This window comes from Ostrinia nubilalis, chromosome 2 (genome assembly GCF_963855985.1).
Source record: "Ostrinia nubilalis chromosome 2, ilOstNubi1.1, whole genome shotgun sequence".
NCBI classification, from domain to species: Eukaryota; Metazoa; Arthropoda; class Insecta; order Lepidoptera; family Crambidae; genus Ostrinia; species Ostrinia nubilalis.
Genome location: NC_087089.1, coordinates 899,192 through 919,886, shown reverse-complemented (window position 1 = coordinate 919,886; position 20,695 = coordinate 899,192). Strand labels below are relative to the sequence as shown.

At 37.8% G+C, this 20,695-nt stretch overlaps 1 protein-coding gene across 1 annotated transcript; it reads left to right on the top strand.

Moving 5' to 3' along the window:
• The first annotated feature begins 7,629 nt into the window (after positions 1–7,629).
• Positions 7,630–18,433, top strand: LOC135085875 (dual specificity protein phosphatase MPK-4-like). The gene is made up of 9 exons (XM_063980664.1): positions 7,630–7,654; positions 7,988–8,120; positions 8,471–8,602; positions 8,869–8,968; positions 9,256–9,491; positions 12,122–12,270; positions 13,645–13,836; positions 16,876–17,461; positions 17,718–18,433. The coding sequence occupies exons 2-9, from the start codon at positions 8,012–8,014 to the stop codon at positions 17,819–17,821; spliced, it is 1,608 nt and encodes a 535-aa protein (XP_063836734.1). The 5' UTR covers positions 7,630–7,654; positions 7,988–8,011; the 3' UTR covers positions 17,822–18,433.
• Positions 18,434–20,695: the final 2,262 nt, after the last annotated feature.

Here is a 20,695-nt window from a genome sequence, read left to right as displayed (position 1 = left end):
AGTCACAGGATGTAAAGGTCTATTTAGGGCGATTATAACCATTTTAGATAGAGCTTTAGATGGTTACTGTCAGACACAAGAAGTGAATTGCTTGATTAGCTATCGAACAACAACTGCCAAATGTACTACAGAGGTTTACTTCATCATCATGATCATAATTTCAGCCACTGGACGTCCAGGTCCACTGCTGAACATAGGCCTCCCTAAAGGCTGCCACATCGCCCGGTTGGTAGCGGCCTGCATTCAGCGCCTTCCTGCTACCTTTGAGGTTTACTTACATAAGTCTACTTTGACTGTGGGTCTGCTTTGTGCGCACGCAGCAGACCGTGCGCGTCCCTTCGCAATGCTCCGAGGAGCTTGATAACGCTCTGCTTAAGCTATAAACATTACAATGCTTATGTAACACGAATTATTGTAATGTAGTCTTATTTTAATTAAAGTTATGTAACAATGCTATCGTTTAACATTGGCTGAACTTAAATTTTACGGAGCAAAAATACGTAAATGTTTATCGTGGCATCTCGCCCTTTTTTTGTTGAGCTCTTTTCTTAAACCAAGCTTAATAAATCACTTGTTTGCTTTCCATTTCACTTGTCATGACCATACTCTTTGTTCTCTGGGTATTATTCTTAAATGTTAAAATACAAGTTAGTCCACGCCTGCATATAAAATGACACAACATTTCGACATCCAATGCCGTGACTCCACACATCGCGTGGGTAGTCACTAAGTTGCAGCGTGCGCTGTAAAACCACTTGGACAAATTAATTATCCTAGTAAGGCTTTACTGTTAAATATAAAGCCATCAAGATTCCCACTGCCATTTGAACAAGTACATTTTACCAGCATTTTAGCACAATGCAGCTATTATCTCTTTATTCAACTTACATAATGCCAGAAGCGCATTTTTCTCTGCGCGCGCGCCTCCGTGGACGTGTAATTTCAAGCTCTTGTGCATAATTTACTCATTTCCATTGTTGACAATCATGTAAACAGACAGCACCCATTATTATGGTTGTAAAGCTAAAGAGGCTTCAAAGCGTAACCGGAGCTGGAAATTTTATAGAAATCGGAATAGGGAAAATTTTGAGTCTAAATTGGTGGTTAGGCGAAAATATTGTAACTATTGTGAGGCATTAAAATAAATTCGACAATTTCGTCTGATTTTAATGCGTCTACATTTTTGCAAGACGTGTAAGGTAATGTGCAATACAATAAGACCTTGTAAATTTTGTAAAATTCATATAATTACAATGTCTGAACCCATTGTAAGTGATGTCAGCCGTTAAAAATCTAACTACTTATGTTTTAATAGACCCTCAACTTTATTGATTGTATCGTTACAGCCTTAGCAGTTGTTATAGAAGCACGGAAGCAGAACCTAATAACTAAGTTTTAGATTTATTAAAATTACAAAATAAAAGGCACTTATTGAGTTATGTGACACAGGTTGATTGATTTCGAGTTTCGGATCAATGAAAATGATTTGCGCAACTTTTATTTTGAAAATTTTCATGCCGTGTTCTATTAAATAATTTCGCATGGATCACGTCATAGTCATAACATGATAATATTGCGATGTTAACGCAACAGAAAGTTGGTCGAGTAAGCATTAATATATTCTATTTCCTAACACCTTATGCAAGGTTAAGGCAGGTAATTCCCAGAAACAGTTTTGACCATTATTGGTCGGATTATGACATTAACGTAAAATTTTGTCATCGTTAGTCAGCATAGTTTGTTTACTAAATAATCGGCCTCAGATGTCCTTCACTCGCACAGTCAATATGAACTTCGTTCAGCACCACTTATGAAGCAACTTCCACTTTATTTCGTCACCAGATGAAATTCCACTTTACTTTGTACTAAGTGCACCATAGTCTGCAGCAACTCCATATTCTTCAGCCACCACAACTGCCACGAGTGCCACGACACTATATTAACTCCTTAGTTAATCTATGATTAACTCTTCTTATTGTTTGCATCGACAACTTTGTAAGCAGCCCTTAGTTTGCATTGCACGTTACCAAGTAGGTAGGTACTTCTAAAGTCTGGGATCGAATTTAAATTCATTTATTTTGCAAGTAGGCTTTTAAAAAGCTCTTTTACATGTCCCAGTATTACTTTAGTAGCCCTACCACTCGCAAGACATTCAGATCGAAAATCGAATTCACAAGTAAATCAAGAAAATGAACAAAGTTACATTAAAACCTAACAATGCGTGTTATCTGTTCAAAAACGCATAATCATCATGACCAAGTACTTTCCATCGATATTACAGTTTTGGTCAGCTCGACTAAATGACGAAATGTTGCGTTGCGTACTGCTGGCGTGTAAGGCTCTAAATCATTATTATTGCAATAATCCTATCAAGTTCTGAAATAACTCTCATTATAGAAAGCAGTGAACCAGTTGAGCTATCTTACTATATTTTCAATAAATACTGTCTACTGACTGTATAATAACTAAGTAAGTAGTCAAGCCTCATTTGAATTGATAAATTCATTTTTTTAATAAAACGGTGATAGACCTTGGGGAGAAAGCTTAGGCCCTTTAGTAGACTGTAATTGGCTGAATAAAAAACTTTTTCAGGTGGATTTAACAAGATCAAATCAAAGTATAAATTGAATATTTTGAACACTAGTTTAACACTCACACTTACCTAACTACTTTGAATAAGTTTCCGTACATTTAAGAATAGAATCTAAGAGCGAAAGTCCAGAAAAAATACAGATTGCAGGCAGAACGACTGTTCGATGAGCTTGCTGATTTTAGATAGTTAAGTAGACTAAAGTGGGAAAAAAGCTGACAGAAGAAAGATGATCAAAAGTAGGTACACAGAGATTAGGTATATGAGATTTATCTATGTTTAGATTTGGCTATCATCAGTGGGTCAAATGAACATTAAAAACATCAAAAATATAGGTTAAGAAGTCTCCCGATCGGCGATAACGCGCTTTCCTCGTATTGCGGCTGCGCCCGCGCCGCTCACGTAACCTCTTGTTCTACATTCGTTGCGGCTGTTAAGGAAGCCTTATTCCACCGCTTAATTATGGATGTGGACTCGTTGGTAGAGAGGGGGGCGGTGTGTTTGAACAGGTATTGTGCCAAGGGGGAGTGTCATCACGTCATGACATCATGAATATGAAGGAATGCTTGATCTTAGGCGCGAATTTTACAATTTTATGGTGCTGATTTTTATCTTATCTAGTCATTCAATCCATTTTAAAACATAAAAAATACTTTAATTGCTGCATAAACTTAGTAACCTAGTTTCCTATTTCAGACTTTCGGACATGTTAACTGTTTTTCCCTTCAAGGAGAATTTAGTAAATCTTTCTTAACTGAACTTCCTGAAGCCATTATTAAAGATATCTAGAGTCAGTGGTATGTGTTTATTCTATTAATTTATTCACTTTAATAAAACATATATTGTTATGAACAGGACACGGTGTGATTTTGGTATTATTTATAACCACGCTTTTATGGCTACTGTCTGACATTATTCGTGGTCACGTCCAACAGTAGCATGATGATGGCATCTCTGACTCAATGAGATCAATTAACCCGGCGACGTGACGTGACAGTTACGTGAACGGCGACCCTGGGTCAGAATGACCAGGATTTTGTCAATTGAAAATGAAAGTTACTTTGTTACTAATTTTGTAACTTTGCAGTTTGCAGTAAGTACTCGTATGTGAGTTACTCATATCAAACCTAAGTAGTCGTTATGGAATTTTTCAATTCGATGTTTGTTGTTCGAAGAAATTAATATGATATAACTTACAGTTTATGAATGTAACATCCATTTCAATTAATTTTCATAAAAATATGTTTTACTACACGATAAAGCAGTTAAGTATTAAGTAATCATTAGATTCCTGACTATAAAATACAGTACCTACTTTGCCTACAAGAAACTAGTTAGTCTGGTTACCAAGTCTGGTCAGTAATAAAATATTCCGAGTATGAGAGGGTATGGATAGGCTTTTAGTCTGACTGACTTTTAAAGCATAAATATAGGCCCTAAAATATTGCATCCATAGTAAATTACAAGAAAGAATATTCATCCAATCGCATCAAAGAGTAGTTACTTAGGTAAGTACGCAGTTGTCACCGGTTATTTCTCGACTCTACCTCGAGTTTCCACGTTTATATCAGCTGGCGGCTGAATGCCATCGAACCTTATGAAAGGCGCCCTTTACATAACGCTTACTTAGTTATGTAAGAGCGTTAAACAAAGCTATAAATCCACTTAAGCATTTAACAGTAAACATTAACAAACAGTGTAGCTATTATAATGTGAGCTTTTCCTCTTTCATTTAACTACTAGAGTTGTGAGATGTTAGTAAAATTCGATGTCGAACTTAACTTAAGAGTAGTACCTACTTAATTAGTAAGCTTAAAGCTACAAAGTTGCACTTTAACCTCATTAATTACTGTTAACGGGACTATTCTGTACTTTAACAATATAAATTAATACGCAATATTCAATCATTTATTGCATCCATAATGTTACATAATATGGTATCGTTAAGTTAGATACAATAATTAACTATGGGGACACTGCATTTTAGGAGAGAGGAAGATTTTTAATAATGTTCTTTTTTTGTGTAATAAGTAAATCAAACTATAACCAAAGGTACGAGGGGAATCCTATAATAATTAAAAAGCGTGTTATACCAGCCAGACCGCAATTTCATCAAAGTAATCATAAATTTTATGGTATGGGGTTGTTGGCTTGTTGCATTACGATCGCATAAATCGACTCTACAAGGTATTTTGATAAGCTTGAGTTAATTGCTACATATTTACGGAAGCGAATGCACTGTTATTAAAAATCCTTTGCATACATCGACTCAACCTCGAAGTTTACGTACAGTCTTAAGTCTTTCAAGATCTTGATATTGACCGCACTGTAAAAGTTGTTTGTTATTCATGAACAAACGGGGCACCTTCACGAACGAATTAATATACATACATACTATATTTATGATACTTTACAAGTTTTAACATCATAATATAAATTGCTTGATTGGATTTTTTGTTGTTGTTAAAAGCTCAAGAATATAAAGTTTAGTTAAGTTCGTGTAATGTAGTGAAAGACGCTATAACTAATTACATATATCGTGTGACTTTATTCACTATTACTGTAATAAGCGAAGCAAAAGGTCAAGGGTTAAGTTTCATCCGAGGTCATTTTACCATGTGCAAAATCATGTGAAGTCAAAGTCTTCGACGTAGGTAGGTGTACCTGTACGTACACCAAGATAAACACGACGGCCTATAAGTACATTAATAGTTTTAATCATCATCATTTAATTTCAGCCACAGGATGTCTATCGCTACCTGCATCCAGCGCCTTCCTGCTACCTTTATGAAGTAGTCCTCCCTATGGGTGGACGTCCCACGCTGCGTTTTCCGGCACGTGGCCTCCACTCCAGAATTAAGTAAGTGTCTGATTTGCGATCTCCTGTGCCTGAGCTTAAGAAAGAAAAAACTGCACAAACTACTTAGTTGCCAGTATTATTTGCTTAGTCATGCCTCGAGAGGTATGCAGTTATGCAAGTGACCACATACCACATCCAAGATTCGGCCTTGCGATGAGTCAATTGAGACTTCTTACTTTCCAGTTAATGCTGTTGCTAGCTGTAAGAAATTGCTTAGAGGGAAATAGATTTTGGTATTTTTATTAGAGGGTTGGAAGTTTTCGAATTTATGATTGTTTTCCTTTTTTATATTGTGTAAGTAAGTTGTAGCAGAATGAGGTTAGGTACAAACTTGGTTTCAGCACATAGGTATTAATAAATTTCAGACAAGTCGTGATGGGAGGTTAATCATGCAGTGTGACCTCGTATTTCCTCCTAATTATTCATTGTTATCAGTTTGATAAGAATGCAAAAGATTTAAACAATCTTCCTAACCGCTGCACATATAAATGGAACTTACCTACGTATGTGTAGGCATTAAATACAAAATAAGGAAAGTCATTACGCTTAGAATAGAAAGGAAAATGTTAAAGCAAATAAAACTTAAACCTGCAATTTCGCTACATATGTCGTCAGACAACAAATTTTGCAACAATCATTATGGGTAGGTAACTTGGTAGGTATCAACCAGCGCCAATTTCTTTTGGTCAAAAGTTCACGATTGGGCAAAGTCAAGTGACAAAACATTGGCTCATTATCCTGTTTTGCGACAACCAACGATGATATAACTACCATATTCTTGCATGACGTAGGGTTATTACTTTACCTGTTTAAATGGTGAACCCTTAAGAAGCCTTAGCGGTTGTAGAAGTTGTAAACTAATAGGGAGATGTTTCTGTTTTTTTTCCAAAATGACTGTGCCTTAGTCCTTACTTACTAGGTTCATTTAAATCTAAGACCTAATGTAGGTAAATGTATGTTTTAATATGGTACAGCAATAAACGGTTGATATTGAGATTCGCTTTCGACTATAGGTAGACGCGGGGCATATTCCGCAACATTTTGCTAGGTAGATTAAGTAGGTACTTAGTCCCCTAGTCTAGTAATGCAATGTTTAACCATGAAGCAGTAGGTTACTGTGCCTGGACTTTGGACATGACGAAAGGCATTACGCATCCACGGAGGTAATCTGGTGGACTTTGTACCCATTGCAACTAAAAGTCCAAGATTCACTGCTCGTGGCGAAACAATTGGCATCTGGCATTTTGTACGAAGAAAATAATTATGCCATTTGAGTAAGTACTTAGTTGGCCTTAGCATAATTAGATTAAAAGTAGGTCAGTACCACAGGTTAAAAGTGGAATTGATCCTAAACGTGGCTTTAATTATTAAACAGATTTTTTAAACCAATTTTTTTGGCGATTTGTATGCAAGCATGTCTCACTTACTAGATAGTTACATACAAAATACTTAAAAATTAATCTGATGAATAAGTAGCATAGCCTATGGAGGTAGAGGTGACCACTATAGTACTTATAGTTTTCAAATATGTACAGAATGTAGGTAATATTGTAAAAGACAATACACTTTCATTTCAGCAAATAAGTAAGCAGGTAATATTCATCACTTTGAATACAATGCTCGCTCATGCCCCGGTCATATTGGTAAATCCCTGTAATTTTATTTTTGTCCTTGTAAATCTAGGATTTCCAAAAAGAAGTGGAGTTTTGGAAAGTTTTCATGTTTAATTTAGCAACAGTATTGTAGGCCATGGTTGCTTCTTTAGTGGAAAATTCCAAGTTTTAAGATATTTGATAAGTATCCATTAATTATATTATTATTGAAAAAAGTATAATAAAGACGTTCCTTGAAAATTGCTTATTGAACAAGTTTGTTTCGATTGTTGAAAAAGTTTTCTTTATTGTTTTTATTGTAAAATAATTGTTCATTAAAACCAAATGAAACTTGTTTGAAACTTACGCGCGCTTTCAAAGTTTCCGTTTGACGCCATCTATCCAAAGATGAATTTTAAGCTTAAACGATTTTTTTTAACATGACAATATAAAATGAATCAGACATTCTAGTAGGTAGGTATTTTAAAGTAGTTCCTTAAAAAGAAAAAACTTATAAAGTTGTATATCCTTCAATGTCTTTGCTCAGATCTTAATGTCATTCAAATTAAAAAACAAAATGTCATAATCTGCGCGGGTGAATTATTTTGTGAGGTTTGTAATCTATTTATTTTTGATTATATTGTAATTTAAACTACATTTTAGTTTTAAACGAAGTTTTATTCATGTTAAAATATCTCTGGTAAAATAATATTACTAGTTTTTATGTCGGTATTGATCATTTTTCTGCATTTTGATTACACATCATATTTTTTAGAAACATGCTTGCACCAGCTTGCAACGAATTTCACAGCCCTATTTCTATCTTAAATTGTAAATTAATTTCACATGTGTATTTTTAGCTGTATCTACTCGATATTTGTCCCATCGCTGCGGAAATAAGTGCACGAAGAACGTGATAAAAATAATATTTTTCTTTACATGTAGGTAGGTGCTGAATAGTTGGTCTAAATGGCAAGACAAGTGGCTGAAGTGCAGATCCACGCTACTGACTCCGAGTTCGACGAGTTGAAAGACGTGGACGTGAGCGTGGACCTCATTGACGATGGATTATACCTTGGTATTTATCAAAACACTATTTAACTTATCTACAAACCTGCCCTCTTTCTTTTAAGATAGCAACTATATGTTTCTACCTTCTTAGTTTTAAGAGTAACATAAGTTTAGTGAGGTAAAAATTAAACCCTAAAAAAACATGTGTGCCACCTACTAAGAACAAAAATATTGTATCATTAACATTGTTTTTATTTATTTATTTAAGGATAGTACACAGCACAATATCAATCTGTAACAATGTACAATGTTTTTAGTAGATTTTGTAGGCCAATTATGACTATCCAACATGAAACATTTCTACATACCTTCTCGAGTGACAACCATGTACCTTTAACATTTACTTTTAAATTATAGGCAATGTGGCATGCGCACACGACCAAAAGATGTTGCAGCAGCTGGGAATCACGCACATTCTGACGCTGGACCTGGTGCCTTTGCCGAGAACTATCCTGGACAGGCCCAACCTCACATTCCGATTTGTTCAATGTAAGTTTAGTTCTAAATTTTAATCTTCATGCTTAAAACTTATCTTGTTCCAGCAAGGCACAGTTTCCACCAACGCAAAGAATAACCAATTAGATTTCATTCTGCCAGTTTCAATCAATCTGAATGAAATCTGATTGGTTATTCAAAACATTTCTCCACTCCGCTCCGCTCTAATGGAAACCAGGCCTTACACTTTTTGAATGATGAACAAGTTTGTTTTGTTAATAGTATTATATGAATGGTGTATTTTATTACTTAATTTTCAGTATCTGACATGCCAAAAGAGGATTTAATCACACATTTGCCAGAGACTAATAACTTCATCAGGGAGGCCATCGCTTCCGGGGGCACTGTTCTTGTTCATTGGTGAGTAGTACCAGAGGTAAGTAGGTAGGTGATTTCGATGGAGAAGTTTTAAGAAACAGATTATGATGTACAGACATTCATCAAGTTACATTGAGATATTTTATCATCATCATCATCATTTCAGCCACAGGACGTCCACTGCTGAACATAGGCCTCCCCCAATGACTTCCACACAGCAATGTGGAGATACCTTATGTAGCTGTAATAATACAGATTTTCCAACAATAATGTATAGTCTGATATGCTGGTCTGTACATCTTATTTTAATTACTTCCTTCCTTTTACAGTTTCTTTGGTGTCTCCCGTTCTGCTGCCGTTGTAATTGCTTACATAATGGAGAAGTATGGTCTTTGCTACGAAGAAGCGTATGTATTAGTGAAGAGCAAACGGCGCTTCGTCTCCCCTAACGTGGGATTCGTGGCCCAGCTGAAGCTGTTTGGTCATATGGGCTACACACTGAACAGAGAAGACCCTAGGTTCAAGCAGTTTAGGCTGAAAATGGCTGGCCAGAAACTGAAACAAGGTATGTTATTTCCAAGGATTATCTATCTTCTATCTATCTATATAAATAAAAATGAATTGATGTTCGTTAGTCTGATTAAAACTCGAGAACGGCTGGGCCGATTAAGCTGATTTTGGTTTTAAAAGGTTTGTCGTAGTCCAGGGTAGGTCTAAACGTTGAGCAAATACGCGCGCGATATTGTTTTTCTGTGACAAAATTCCACGCGGGTGAAGCCGCGGGCGGAAAGCTAGTAGTAAATATTTTGATATAGGTGTTATAAAACAAATATGTTCAATTCACAGTCCTGCCCCACACACATTACCATATTATTGTTGTCCTGAAGTAGTGGTAGGTAGGGTAGGCTATATTGGGATGTGTTTATAAACCCTAGGAAGGGCCTTGATTGAAGTTCAGGAAAATCATATTAATATTTTCTGTGCAGTTTGACCACTTTTGTCATTCGGGCATCACTTTATCTCACACATATTACTGGATGCATACAACAGATATTTTACTGATATCGATTTATTTGTAGTGTCTCCCTCAAAGTTCAGTGTGCTTACCATGAGTTTACGTTACGTGTGCTCGCTAGCGACTGCGTAAAAAAATGACATTAATTGTATGACATATTGTGCAGCGCCCCTAGCGGCTACTTTCAAGAAACAAAATCTCCATAGAGATTTTTGACGTTTTCGCTAGCGAGCACACCTAACGTAAACTCATGGTAGGTACACTGAAAGTGCATCCTTGATGTATTAACGAATGTACCTTAACTGTATTTGTTTTTTCTCTTCTTTGCATAAAGTTAAAGCACATATAACACTGTTTGTTTGCTTGGTTAGCTTGTACCAAAATAAGTTTGTAATATTACTATGAGGATAATAGTGCTGGTTGCGTAATACACTTGCGAGCAAAAGTATGGAATCACTTACATGAAGTTGTTTCCACGCGATCTTGTGAACTAACGAATTTGTTGGTAACAAAAAAAGTGGCACCATTTTAAAGATTAAACTTTTAACTTTAAATTGATACCAAATTCATTTAAATCACACCAGTATTTAAAAAGATATCCCGGCTGATGTAAAGAAGTAAGGAATAAGACATGTATCAACTGTTTGATACGTCGCGAGTTGCGGCCTATTTACCCCCTATAAAAGCACGTGTTTTCGGATTTTTGCTTTCACACGTTGATCCTTACACATCTCCGCTTCTTTTGACACTTTACCTGGGATTCTTCACCTTCAGAAGCAGCACAAATCGTTGCACTATTGCAAGAAGGGCTCAGCCAGCGGGCTGTCGCACGTCAGCTCCACATAAGCCAGTCTTGGGTTTCTAAAGTTTTAAGACGCTTTCAGGAGACTGGTGGCTTTATCCCGAGACCAAGTTCTGAACAGCGCCGGTGCACATTGCAGAGGGATGACCGTTATTTCATGTCAAACTCTCTATGAAATCGTTATTTGACTGATATCGACGTCCAGCAAGAGCTCAGAAATGTTCGTAGGATAGCTGTTAGCGAGTGGACAGTTCGTCTAAGATATGAGCAATAGAATTTGACTCCAAAAAGGTCTGCCACAGGCTCGAAACTGAAGGCAAGTCACCGACTAGCCCGCTTTCAATTAGCTCGCACTTATTTTGATGGGAAGGCGAGTAATGGAGGCGAGTTTTGTTCTCCGATGAATGCAGACTGTGTTTGCAATGCAGCAGTCGAAGAGGTCGAGTCTATAGGCGACCTGGGGAGAGATTTGTGCAGTGCTGGTTCGCTGAAACAGTGGCTTATAGGGGTGGCTTGCTCAACTTATCATCGAGATGTGTACGAGCAAATTGAAAGCGTGCTTATCGGTGACCTGCCGTCAGTTTCGAGCCCGTGGCAGGCCTTTTTTAAGTCAAATTCTATTGCTTATATCTTAGACGAACTGTCCACTTGCTAACAGCTATTCTACGAACATTTCTGAGCTCTTGCTGGACGTCGATACCAGTCAAATGACGATTTTATAGAGAGGTTGACATGAAAAACCGGTCATCCCTCTGCGATGTGCACCGGCGCTGTTCAGAACTTGGTCTCGGGATAAAGCCACCAGTCTCCCGAAAGCGTCTTAAAACTTTCGAAACCCAGGACTGGCTTATGTGGAGCTGACGTGCGACAGCCCACTGGCTGAGCTCTTCTTGCAATAGTGCAACGATTTGTGCTGCTTCTGAAGGTGTAGAATCCCAGGTAAAGTGTCAAAAGAAGCGGAGATGTGTAAGGATCAACGTGTGAAAGCAAAATCCGAAAACATGTGCTTTTATAGGGGGTAAATAGGCCGCAACTCGCGACGTATCAAAGAGTTGATACATGTCTTTTTCCTTACTTCTTCACATTAACCGGGATATCTTTTTAAATACTGATGTGATTTAAATAAATTTGATATCAATTTAAAGTTAAAAGTTTAATCTTTAAAATGGTGCCACTTTTTTTGTTACTAACAAATTCGTTAGTACACAAGATCGCGTGGAAACAACTTCATGTAAGTGATTCCATACTTTTGCTCGCGAGTGTAGTATAAGTTTATTTAATGTTCAGCAGTTGTATTTGCAATATTGCGCAATTTTTTGTTATCCCAAATAAAATAAATAAAACATGTGCGTTTAAATGGACTTTTATGTGATTCCAGTGAAGATCCTGCCTCAGTTATTCGCGGACCTAGTGAAGCCTGACCCGGGGCTGACGCGCGAGCGGCCCGACCCGCGCGTCTACCGCTGCCGACGCTGCCGCCGCGTCGTGGCCAGCCAGCGCAACATCATACCGCATCTACCACGCTCCGTGAGTGATATAGACCCAATACGATGATCTGTCCCACCCGTGACATTGACAGGGCGCCACCGTCAATACCGGATCGCTGGTTCCCATTTTTTTGTCATGTTGGAAACTATTGGTTTGGTGGGACTGTTCAGTGTAGGTCATCTATATTTAACCTTTAGTTAAAGCACTATCATCATCTTCATCATTTCAGCCGTAGGACGTCCACTGCTGAACATAGGCCACCCCCAATGATTTCCATATCGCTTGGTGGGCCCCTACTATGATGAGGCTGTCGCCATTGTGTAGCTTAATTAAAAACCCAACCAGTAAAGGTCAAGTTTGTCCTGAGGAAGTTAAACAATCATTGGAACTGCAGCGAAACTGATCAGAAGAATATTTTCTTTATTATTGAAGTTTACACATATACACTCGACGTCAAATAAATCGCACCTCCCGCGACAAGCATTTTCAAACGTATGCATCCCCACTTCCCACCAATATTGGTACCATTTAAAAGCCTAGTTCTAACCTTCATTTCATTAAAGGAAAGGTTTTTACCCCAAAAATGTGTCTTTAGAAGGATCCAGAGTCACTTCTTCAAAAAATAGGTAGTTACGCTCGAGCCAACTTTTATGGCTATAAAACTGTTAAGTTGGGTTTAATTGCTATCCATCTGTTAAAGAGGACACGTGAGATCATTATTTGGTTTTATAACCATAAAAATTGGTCTAATTGATCCCATAGGTGGGCCCAAAGTGAGGTATTTTTTCAAGTCACATTTATGGTATATGTTAATCATTTATTAAGAAATTAAATGTGTTTTTCTTTAAGGATATTTATTGGGCTTTCAAATAACACCAATATTGTTGGGGCACCATGATTGTGTCAGAAGAAAATCGTTAAAGTTCGCGTCGCGGAAGGTGCGGTTTATTTGATGTTGAGTATAGTTGAAACTTTTAAAATGCATAAATATTTTTTTCATAATAAATCTATTACAAAATATTAATACCACGGTAGTGTCGAACTTCCTATTTGAAATTCTGTTGTTCGACGAACCCTGTCATCCGCTGAACTATCTAGGTGAACTCGCTCCAAACAATCATACTGACTGACATAATGATCTATCAACGCACAGCCCAAACCACAGGACAGATCGAGCTGAAATTTGGCATGCAGGTTGTTGATGTAAATGTTATGACGTAGGCATCCGCTAAGAAAGGATTTTACGAAACTCCACCCCTAAGGGGGTAAAACGGGATCCACGCGTACGAAGTCGCGGGCGGCCGCTAGTTGATAAATAAATATTTAACATCGCTGGAAAGGTTAACAGGATTATCAGTAATTTGTGCAAGACAAATACAAAATACTAATCATATCTTGTATTTTAATTTTCAGGTGAAAGTGGAACTGGCAAAGAAAGGCATCAGGCCGCCGCCCAGCAAACTCACAGGTTTGACTTGCGCGGAGAACGGGGAGCTCCTCATCAAGAAGCTGAAGAGCCTCGCGTGCCAGATCCTGGAGGACGACAGCGACCAGGCTGAGGCGCCGCTTGATGACAGTCAGGAGGGCGAGGAGGGGTCTAGTCAGGTATGAAAGTTATTTATATTCTGAAAAAAGCGCTTTTACATGTCCCAGTATCTTTATGATGAAACTATTATTATGTACTATAGTCTGGTCCGTGAGCACGTAGAATTTTGTCCAATGACCCCCCAAGCTACCCATCCTTATCGCTCGCGCGTAGTATGTTGCTGTCGCGCTCGCACACTCACTGCGGGCGCGCGTCGCACAGTCGCGATAGCAACATAATTACGCGCGAGCGATAAGGATGGGTAGCTTGGGGTCATTGGACAAAATTCTACGTGCTCACGGACCAGACTATAGTAGCAAGCAGTGGTTATTAAGGGGGTCCTGCACAGAATCCTTAAAATTGACACATTTTTAAATCACGAGTTCTCTGCGATTAGTGACTTAAATACATCAAAGGAACTTGTGTAGGGTAGCCCAATCCTTGATCTAGGTCGCCGCCTTTTCGAAATTTTGAATAAATACGTAAAAAATTGATAAACAACATTTAAAATGCAGACATATGGAAAATTTATTTCTTCGAGAACTTTGTTAATTTAACGTAAGAAGCAATATTTTTTATATGGAAATGTTTAAATTAATATTTTGAAGGTCGCCCCCTTTTTCGTTTCTCGTATTAATGCATTAATATTGAGAATTTTTGATTTTCCCAAAAAAACTTTGCCGTGAAGAAATCATCAGGCGTTTTGCTTTATCGTAGCTGTCAAGTGTCAAATGTGTGTTTGTCAATCCTTTACAGAGTAGTGTAGAGCGCAGAGCATGCAAATAGTATCTCTTTTGTTATGACTTCGATTGTTACGAAAAAATATTTTACTTATTTTATAGTTAATAATTATGGCTAGAAAACCCTTGCAACCTTTCTTTGCCGTTCGTTCGTTTCAGCCGAAAGACGTCCACTGCTGGACAAAGGCCTCCCCCAAGGATTTCCACAAAGACCGGTACCGCGCCGCTCGCATCCAGGTACCACCCGCGACCTTCACCAGATCGTCGGTCCACTTAGTAAGAGGCCTGCCCACACTACGTCTTCCGGCTCGTGGTCGCCGCTCAAGAACATTCCTGCGCCAGCGGCCATCAGCTGTACGAGCTATGTGCCACGCCCGCTTTGGTTCTCCTACGGATCTCCTCATTTCTCTTCAAACGATCATAGCAAATGTTGTGATAGGGATAGAGACATGCGATTTTTGGTTTTACAAAGGTAATACGATAGAAAATAACATAAATTAATAAAAACTACCTGTTATAGGGGCATTTTTTGGAGAAATTTATCAAATAACCAAAAGTACATGAATTTAAAAGCAGTTTTTTTTTTAAAGTATCATTTTTTTATTATTTGTTTCAAGGTAAGTTTTTAATATATTTAGGTCTAGTTTGGGATTTACCGCACCATACAATACGAATAATGATATCGGTGATTGTACTTTATTTAATGACACTTAAAATAAGGTGGATGCGAATTTACTACAATGCACTTCCACTTTGCGTCAGAAGTACAGTACAAAGTATACACGAATTTTGCGTACTGAATACAGTCGTGTTTAATTTGTATTGTGGATGCTCGCTTCTCCGTTTCAAACTATACTACACCACTTTCACTTGACAAGAGTGTTAAAAAGTTAGTTTGATACTTATTCAGTAAAATATGGAATTACATTTAAGAGTATTTTTATTTCTTATTACTTAAATGTATTTTATCGAATCAATATAAAACTAGATTTTTAACACTCTTGCGGGTAAGTGGTTTTTTAAAATAAACTGATTAGGTAGGATTAAATAAATAAATTGATAACATTTTTATTTAGAGTATTAGGTACGCGGTATTTGCGTAACTGCTCATACAGTTTGAAAGAGTTTAGTAAAAAAAAGTTATTTCCAAACTACTCGATTAGTTTCACACCCTTGCGTTCTGGCCATGTATAGAATGGAAAGACGCTACATTAACAGCCTATTTGAATTGAACGTCTAGGAAAAATACTCTTTTACGAAACTTTTTTAACGCCTTTGTTCATCAGAAGAATCAATATTAGTTAGGATTTTTATTGTGTAAGAATTTTCGCAGCAATACCAACAAAAAATCAAATTAGGAAAAACCTAATTAAAGTATTATAAACTCACGTTTTGTTTAGCAAAATTAGTGAAATACGTGTTTTTACTCTGTATTGAGTCTCTTTTGTCTCTACTCTGTAAAGTAGTTTGTGTGCGATCGTGTTAGTTCGTTGCGCCACCGCTATCTCGGCTAGCAAATCGTAATTTTTCGTCGGCGCTGCACCCCCTTAATCTGTTATTGTTTCACTGTATGTTTTCCAAACAAAATAAAATAAAATGTAAAATAAAATATTCTATTCATAAATATTAAATGACACAATTTTGTGCCGAGGCTTCCCAGTAAGTAAACAGAAAATTAAATACTTGTATTGGGAATTACTTGCTTCTTCCCAAACGGTAAATATGATGATATTATTATTATTACTACCTAAAAGCGTCGGGTACAAGGTGGTGACTGGAACTATTCATGTTGTATGTTTAATTGAACTGTGTCAATGACTGAATAAATGACGAGCTTAGTTAAGTAAGAGAACATGTGTCTTTCCAGTGTCGTCTTTCCAGCGCCTGCGCAGCGTTGACGCGAGGACGAAATTACCCGATGCCAGCGTTGCGTAGATTATAATGAACACGTGTGATCATTCGACAACTACTCAGCATTGGCGACGCTAAACCCACGCTGCGTTGACGCTGTACAAGTGCTCGTTAGTCGACGACGTTACTTACGACGCTAATGTGGTATAGTCTGGTCTGCGAGCACGTAGAATTTTGTCCAATGACCCCAAGCTCCCATCCTTATCGGTCGCGCGTAATTATGTTGCTGTCGCGCTCGCACACTCACTGCGGGCACCCGTCGCACAGTCGCGACAGCAATATAATTACGCGCGAGCGATAAGGATGGGTAGCTTGGGGTCATTGGACAAAATTCTACGTGCTCACAGACCGGGTTTTTAATCCTTATTGATTGCTCTATGACTAATTCAATGTTCCATCCCATTCCAGCACCTAGACGGCTACAGCGAAGGCAACCTCGTAGACGGTAGCATAGCGGCGCGCGACGCGGCCGAGGCGTGCCGGCTTATGTGGTTCGTGGAGCCCATGGCGTGGATGGCAGGCGTCACGCACGCGCCGCAGGGCAAGCTGCACTGTCCCAAGTGCCGCACGCGCCTCGGCAGCTTCAGCTGGGTCATGGGTGAGCTTGTATACATCCCGCACCTCCTGTATACACTGACGGCGTGGATGGCGGGCGTCACGCACGCGCCGCAGGGCAAGCTGCACTGCCCCAAGTGCCGCACGCGCCTCGGCAGCTTCAGCTGGGTCATGGGTGAGCTTGTATACATCCCGCACCTCCTGTATACACTGACGGCGTGGATGGCGGGCGTCACGCACGCGCCGCAGGGCAAGCTGCACTGCCCCAAGTGCCGCACGCGCCTCGGCAGCTTCAGCTGGGTCATGGGTGAGCTTGTATACATCCCGCACCTCCTGTATACACTGACGGCGTGGATGGCGGGCGTCACGCACGCGCCGCAGGGCAAGCTGCACTGCCCCAAGTGCCGCACGCGCCTCGGCAGCTTCAGCTGGGTCATGGGTGAGCTTGTATACAGGATAGCTACAGCCCGGTCGAGTTATCTGCGCACCTGATGACCGTGACGTCACATCGACGCTCTGGTACGGACGGGGCGAACGCGTCGAATTCCAGCGAAGCGCCCAGATAACTCGATCGGGTTGAATTTGAGATTTAAGGATCGACGGAAGGATAGGAAGCTACTATTTCTGCATACCAAAATCGAGTATTTGTGTATGAGGAAATAGCCTTAAGTAATAATAATCATGTATCTTCACAGGTTGCAAATGCCCATGCGGACAGAAGGTGGCGCCTGCATTCTACATGGTGCCGTCGAAAGTGGAGTGGTCCAACATCGTCCAAAACGTGCAGGTCACCGTCTGAGGACCAAGTGAGGCCAATAATAATGCTTTAGTCTATACAGGGTGTTAATCAAAAGATATGAGATAATGTATAAAACATTTTATAGCCTGACCAGGAACATAAAAACCCTCGCCATGTTGCGGAAAATTAATGGTACTAATTTCTTTTAATGGCAACAGTAACTGAAAACTTCATTGACATGTCACCTTGCATGTCAGTCTATTGCTGTCAAAGTGTAAACAAACTTTATTTTAAATGTGCGCAATTGATTTTGTGAATTAAATTGCTAAAATCTTTTTATAGTCGTGAAAGAAAAGTGGTTCACAATGTGTTAAAGTATTTGTCGAAGAGAAATACTAAGGGTTCGGACAATATTTTCATTGAATAATGTTTCCGACAAAGGTTGTCAAATTGACTGACATGTTTATTGTATAGTACAGTCAACTACGAAAATTAGCTGTGGTTTGTTTCAACTACCTATTTTAAAGTTTTTTGTCACTTTGTAAGTATTGAATTTTATGGAATTTGGAAATGAGTACCGAGTTTGAAGCGTTCATGAGCAGACATTGTAGTTGAATATTCAAGTTCAGAATTTGATTATTGATGAATAATAATAAAATCCTACTTGCTCGATTGATGGTTTCATTTAATTTATTTAAACCAGTTTACCTATAATATAATATTTTTTTGTTAATTTATGAAAATATCAAATAAGCCTATAATCCTGAATCCTGATACATAAAGTTAGCCTATTAATTTAATACAGGTACTACTGTATCCAGTGTTGCACTATCAAATGCAATTGACGCGCCTCTATGCCAGGGTTTTTATGTTCCTGGTCAGGCTATAATCTACTAATCGGATGTAAATCGTTTGTGCCTCCCTGTATATCTTGAGACTCCGACATAACCATTGTAGGTTATTAGAAAGCATTTAAAAATATTTTGAAACCAGTATAGGTTGCGCAAAGAAAGTTGAGGCGAATATATACTCACACAGATGTAATATTTGAATACAGAACACACAAATCTGTCAATACGCAAGACGTCACCGCTACAAGCGCTTTTTTTTTGTTTCTGCTTCATGGCAACCTGTTTTTCAACAATAAGCCAATAAGCCACTTCTTTGGTTGATTCCTCAGTTTATGTTTTCTTCGAGAGCCATATACTTGTGTGAATATTCATTCCACACGAATCTTTTGATGTCAAGTGGTAAATCTTTTATGTAGGCTCGGTATGTCATTTCTTATTAGCCGGGTGTGTTGAAGAGCGCCTTCCCCACTTAGAGCGTGTGCTAGTTTGTGTATTTCAGGCTGTTTTGAGCTATTTCTTGCCGAACTGTTTTTACAGACTTGGCTTCTTGTGATCGCCTCAACTTTTACTGCGCGACCTATATAATTATTCAATAGTTTTGTGCCAAGGATTATTAACTAAAGTATTCAATGACCATTGCATCAAAAGACATAATATTCGTAAGGTAGTCCAGCTAGCTAATTAGACAGTGGGAAAAAACATTAAAATGCAACATAAATTTTAAATAATTTATTGTATGTATTTACAAATTTTGATTCATAAATAAGTAAAACATTTGGTTTTTATAGCAAAATCTTAAAAACTAATATTTACATTGATTAGAATACAACATTAACTTACTTGAGAAAATACAGACTAGAAACATAAGAACTAGCAATAATTTGAGCTTTCCCTTTCTGATTCTCCGGCAAAAAAGCTAAATGTAGGTAAATGTACATAACATACAGGATGGAATTTTGTAATGCCACCTGGAGGGAAAATACTCTTAATATTGTAGATAGAAAAATTTTCTCAAAAAAAACATTCCTTTAATTTTGACAAGAAATAGAAACTGCATTCAAAGATTTCCAAAAATTTGCTTGCTACACCCGGGAATCGAACCAACTAAAATCTGTTAAAAATTACACCCTGTATTTTTATTGCATCGATCGTTAGGGTTAAGTATAAGGATGAAATCTCTCTAACAAACTTGATAAATCAAATGAAAGGAAAACAATGAAATCTTAAATTATCTTAATTATTTACAGAAAATTGTATGGTATGGTATTGAATTTTCGAAAGATTTTCAAAAATCTACGAATGCAGTTCTCTTTCTTTTCAAAAATAAATGAATGTTTTCTTTCAGTAAAATTTTCTATCTACAGTATTAAGAGTACTTTCCCTCCAGGTGGCATTACAAAATTCCACCCTGTATAGCAGTAGTTTGATGAAGTTGCCTGCGAAAGTAGCTTGTTTTACTTGCATAGCGGCCATGGCGTTGTTAATGGTCAAAATTGTTAAAAATATTGTCTATGTTAACTGTACAGTGTACATTTGCTTCTCCTTTATTTAGGATTGTAGGGTACAGTTGGAACTTTATTTACTAAGTTTCCTCTGATAATATGTTATGGATAAAGTGATATGATGGTGTGTGTATTTTTCAATGCGTATCTGCATTATGTTATACGTTTAACATAACTATGAATTAATAATTAAATAATAATAAAAAAAAATCATAACCTTGAGGACACAAATGCTATCAAATTGCTTAATTCTAAAATAAAATATAAAAAACCTAAACTAAAATAAAGAAAAAAACTAGCTGATGGTAAGTAATATCATAATATAAAAAGAAATTTAAAAGTAAACTATACATAAAAATAATAAATAAAAAACAAACAATAATAATCAATAAAAAACAAAGAATACTAAAATCTAAAAAGGCTTTTTTGTGGAGTATTTAACGTTACACGCCTAGATAGCTCCTGTTCTATTTTCTCTTCAAAATCCTATGTAGCTCTTCGTTGTCCTATGCGAAGTATTGAACTTCAAACTCTATAGCTAAAGCTTTCTTCCATATCGGCGATTTATTTTTTGCCATTTG

Coding starts and splice junctions, on each gene's coding strand:
- LOC135085875 (XM_063980664.1), top strand. CDS start 8,012: ATGGCAAGACAAGTGGCTGAAGTGCAGATCCACGCTACTGACTCCGAG. Junction 9,492..12,121: donor TGGCCAGAAACTGAAACAAG/GTATGTTATTTC, acceptor ATGTGATTCCAG/TGAAGATCCTGCCTCAGTTA. Junction 13,837..16,875: donor GCGAGGAGGGGTCTAGTCAG/GTATGAAAGTTA, acceptor ATCCCATTCCAG/CACCTAGACGGCTACAGCGA.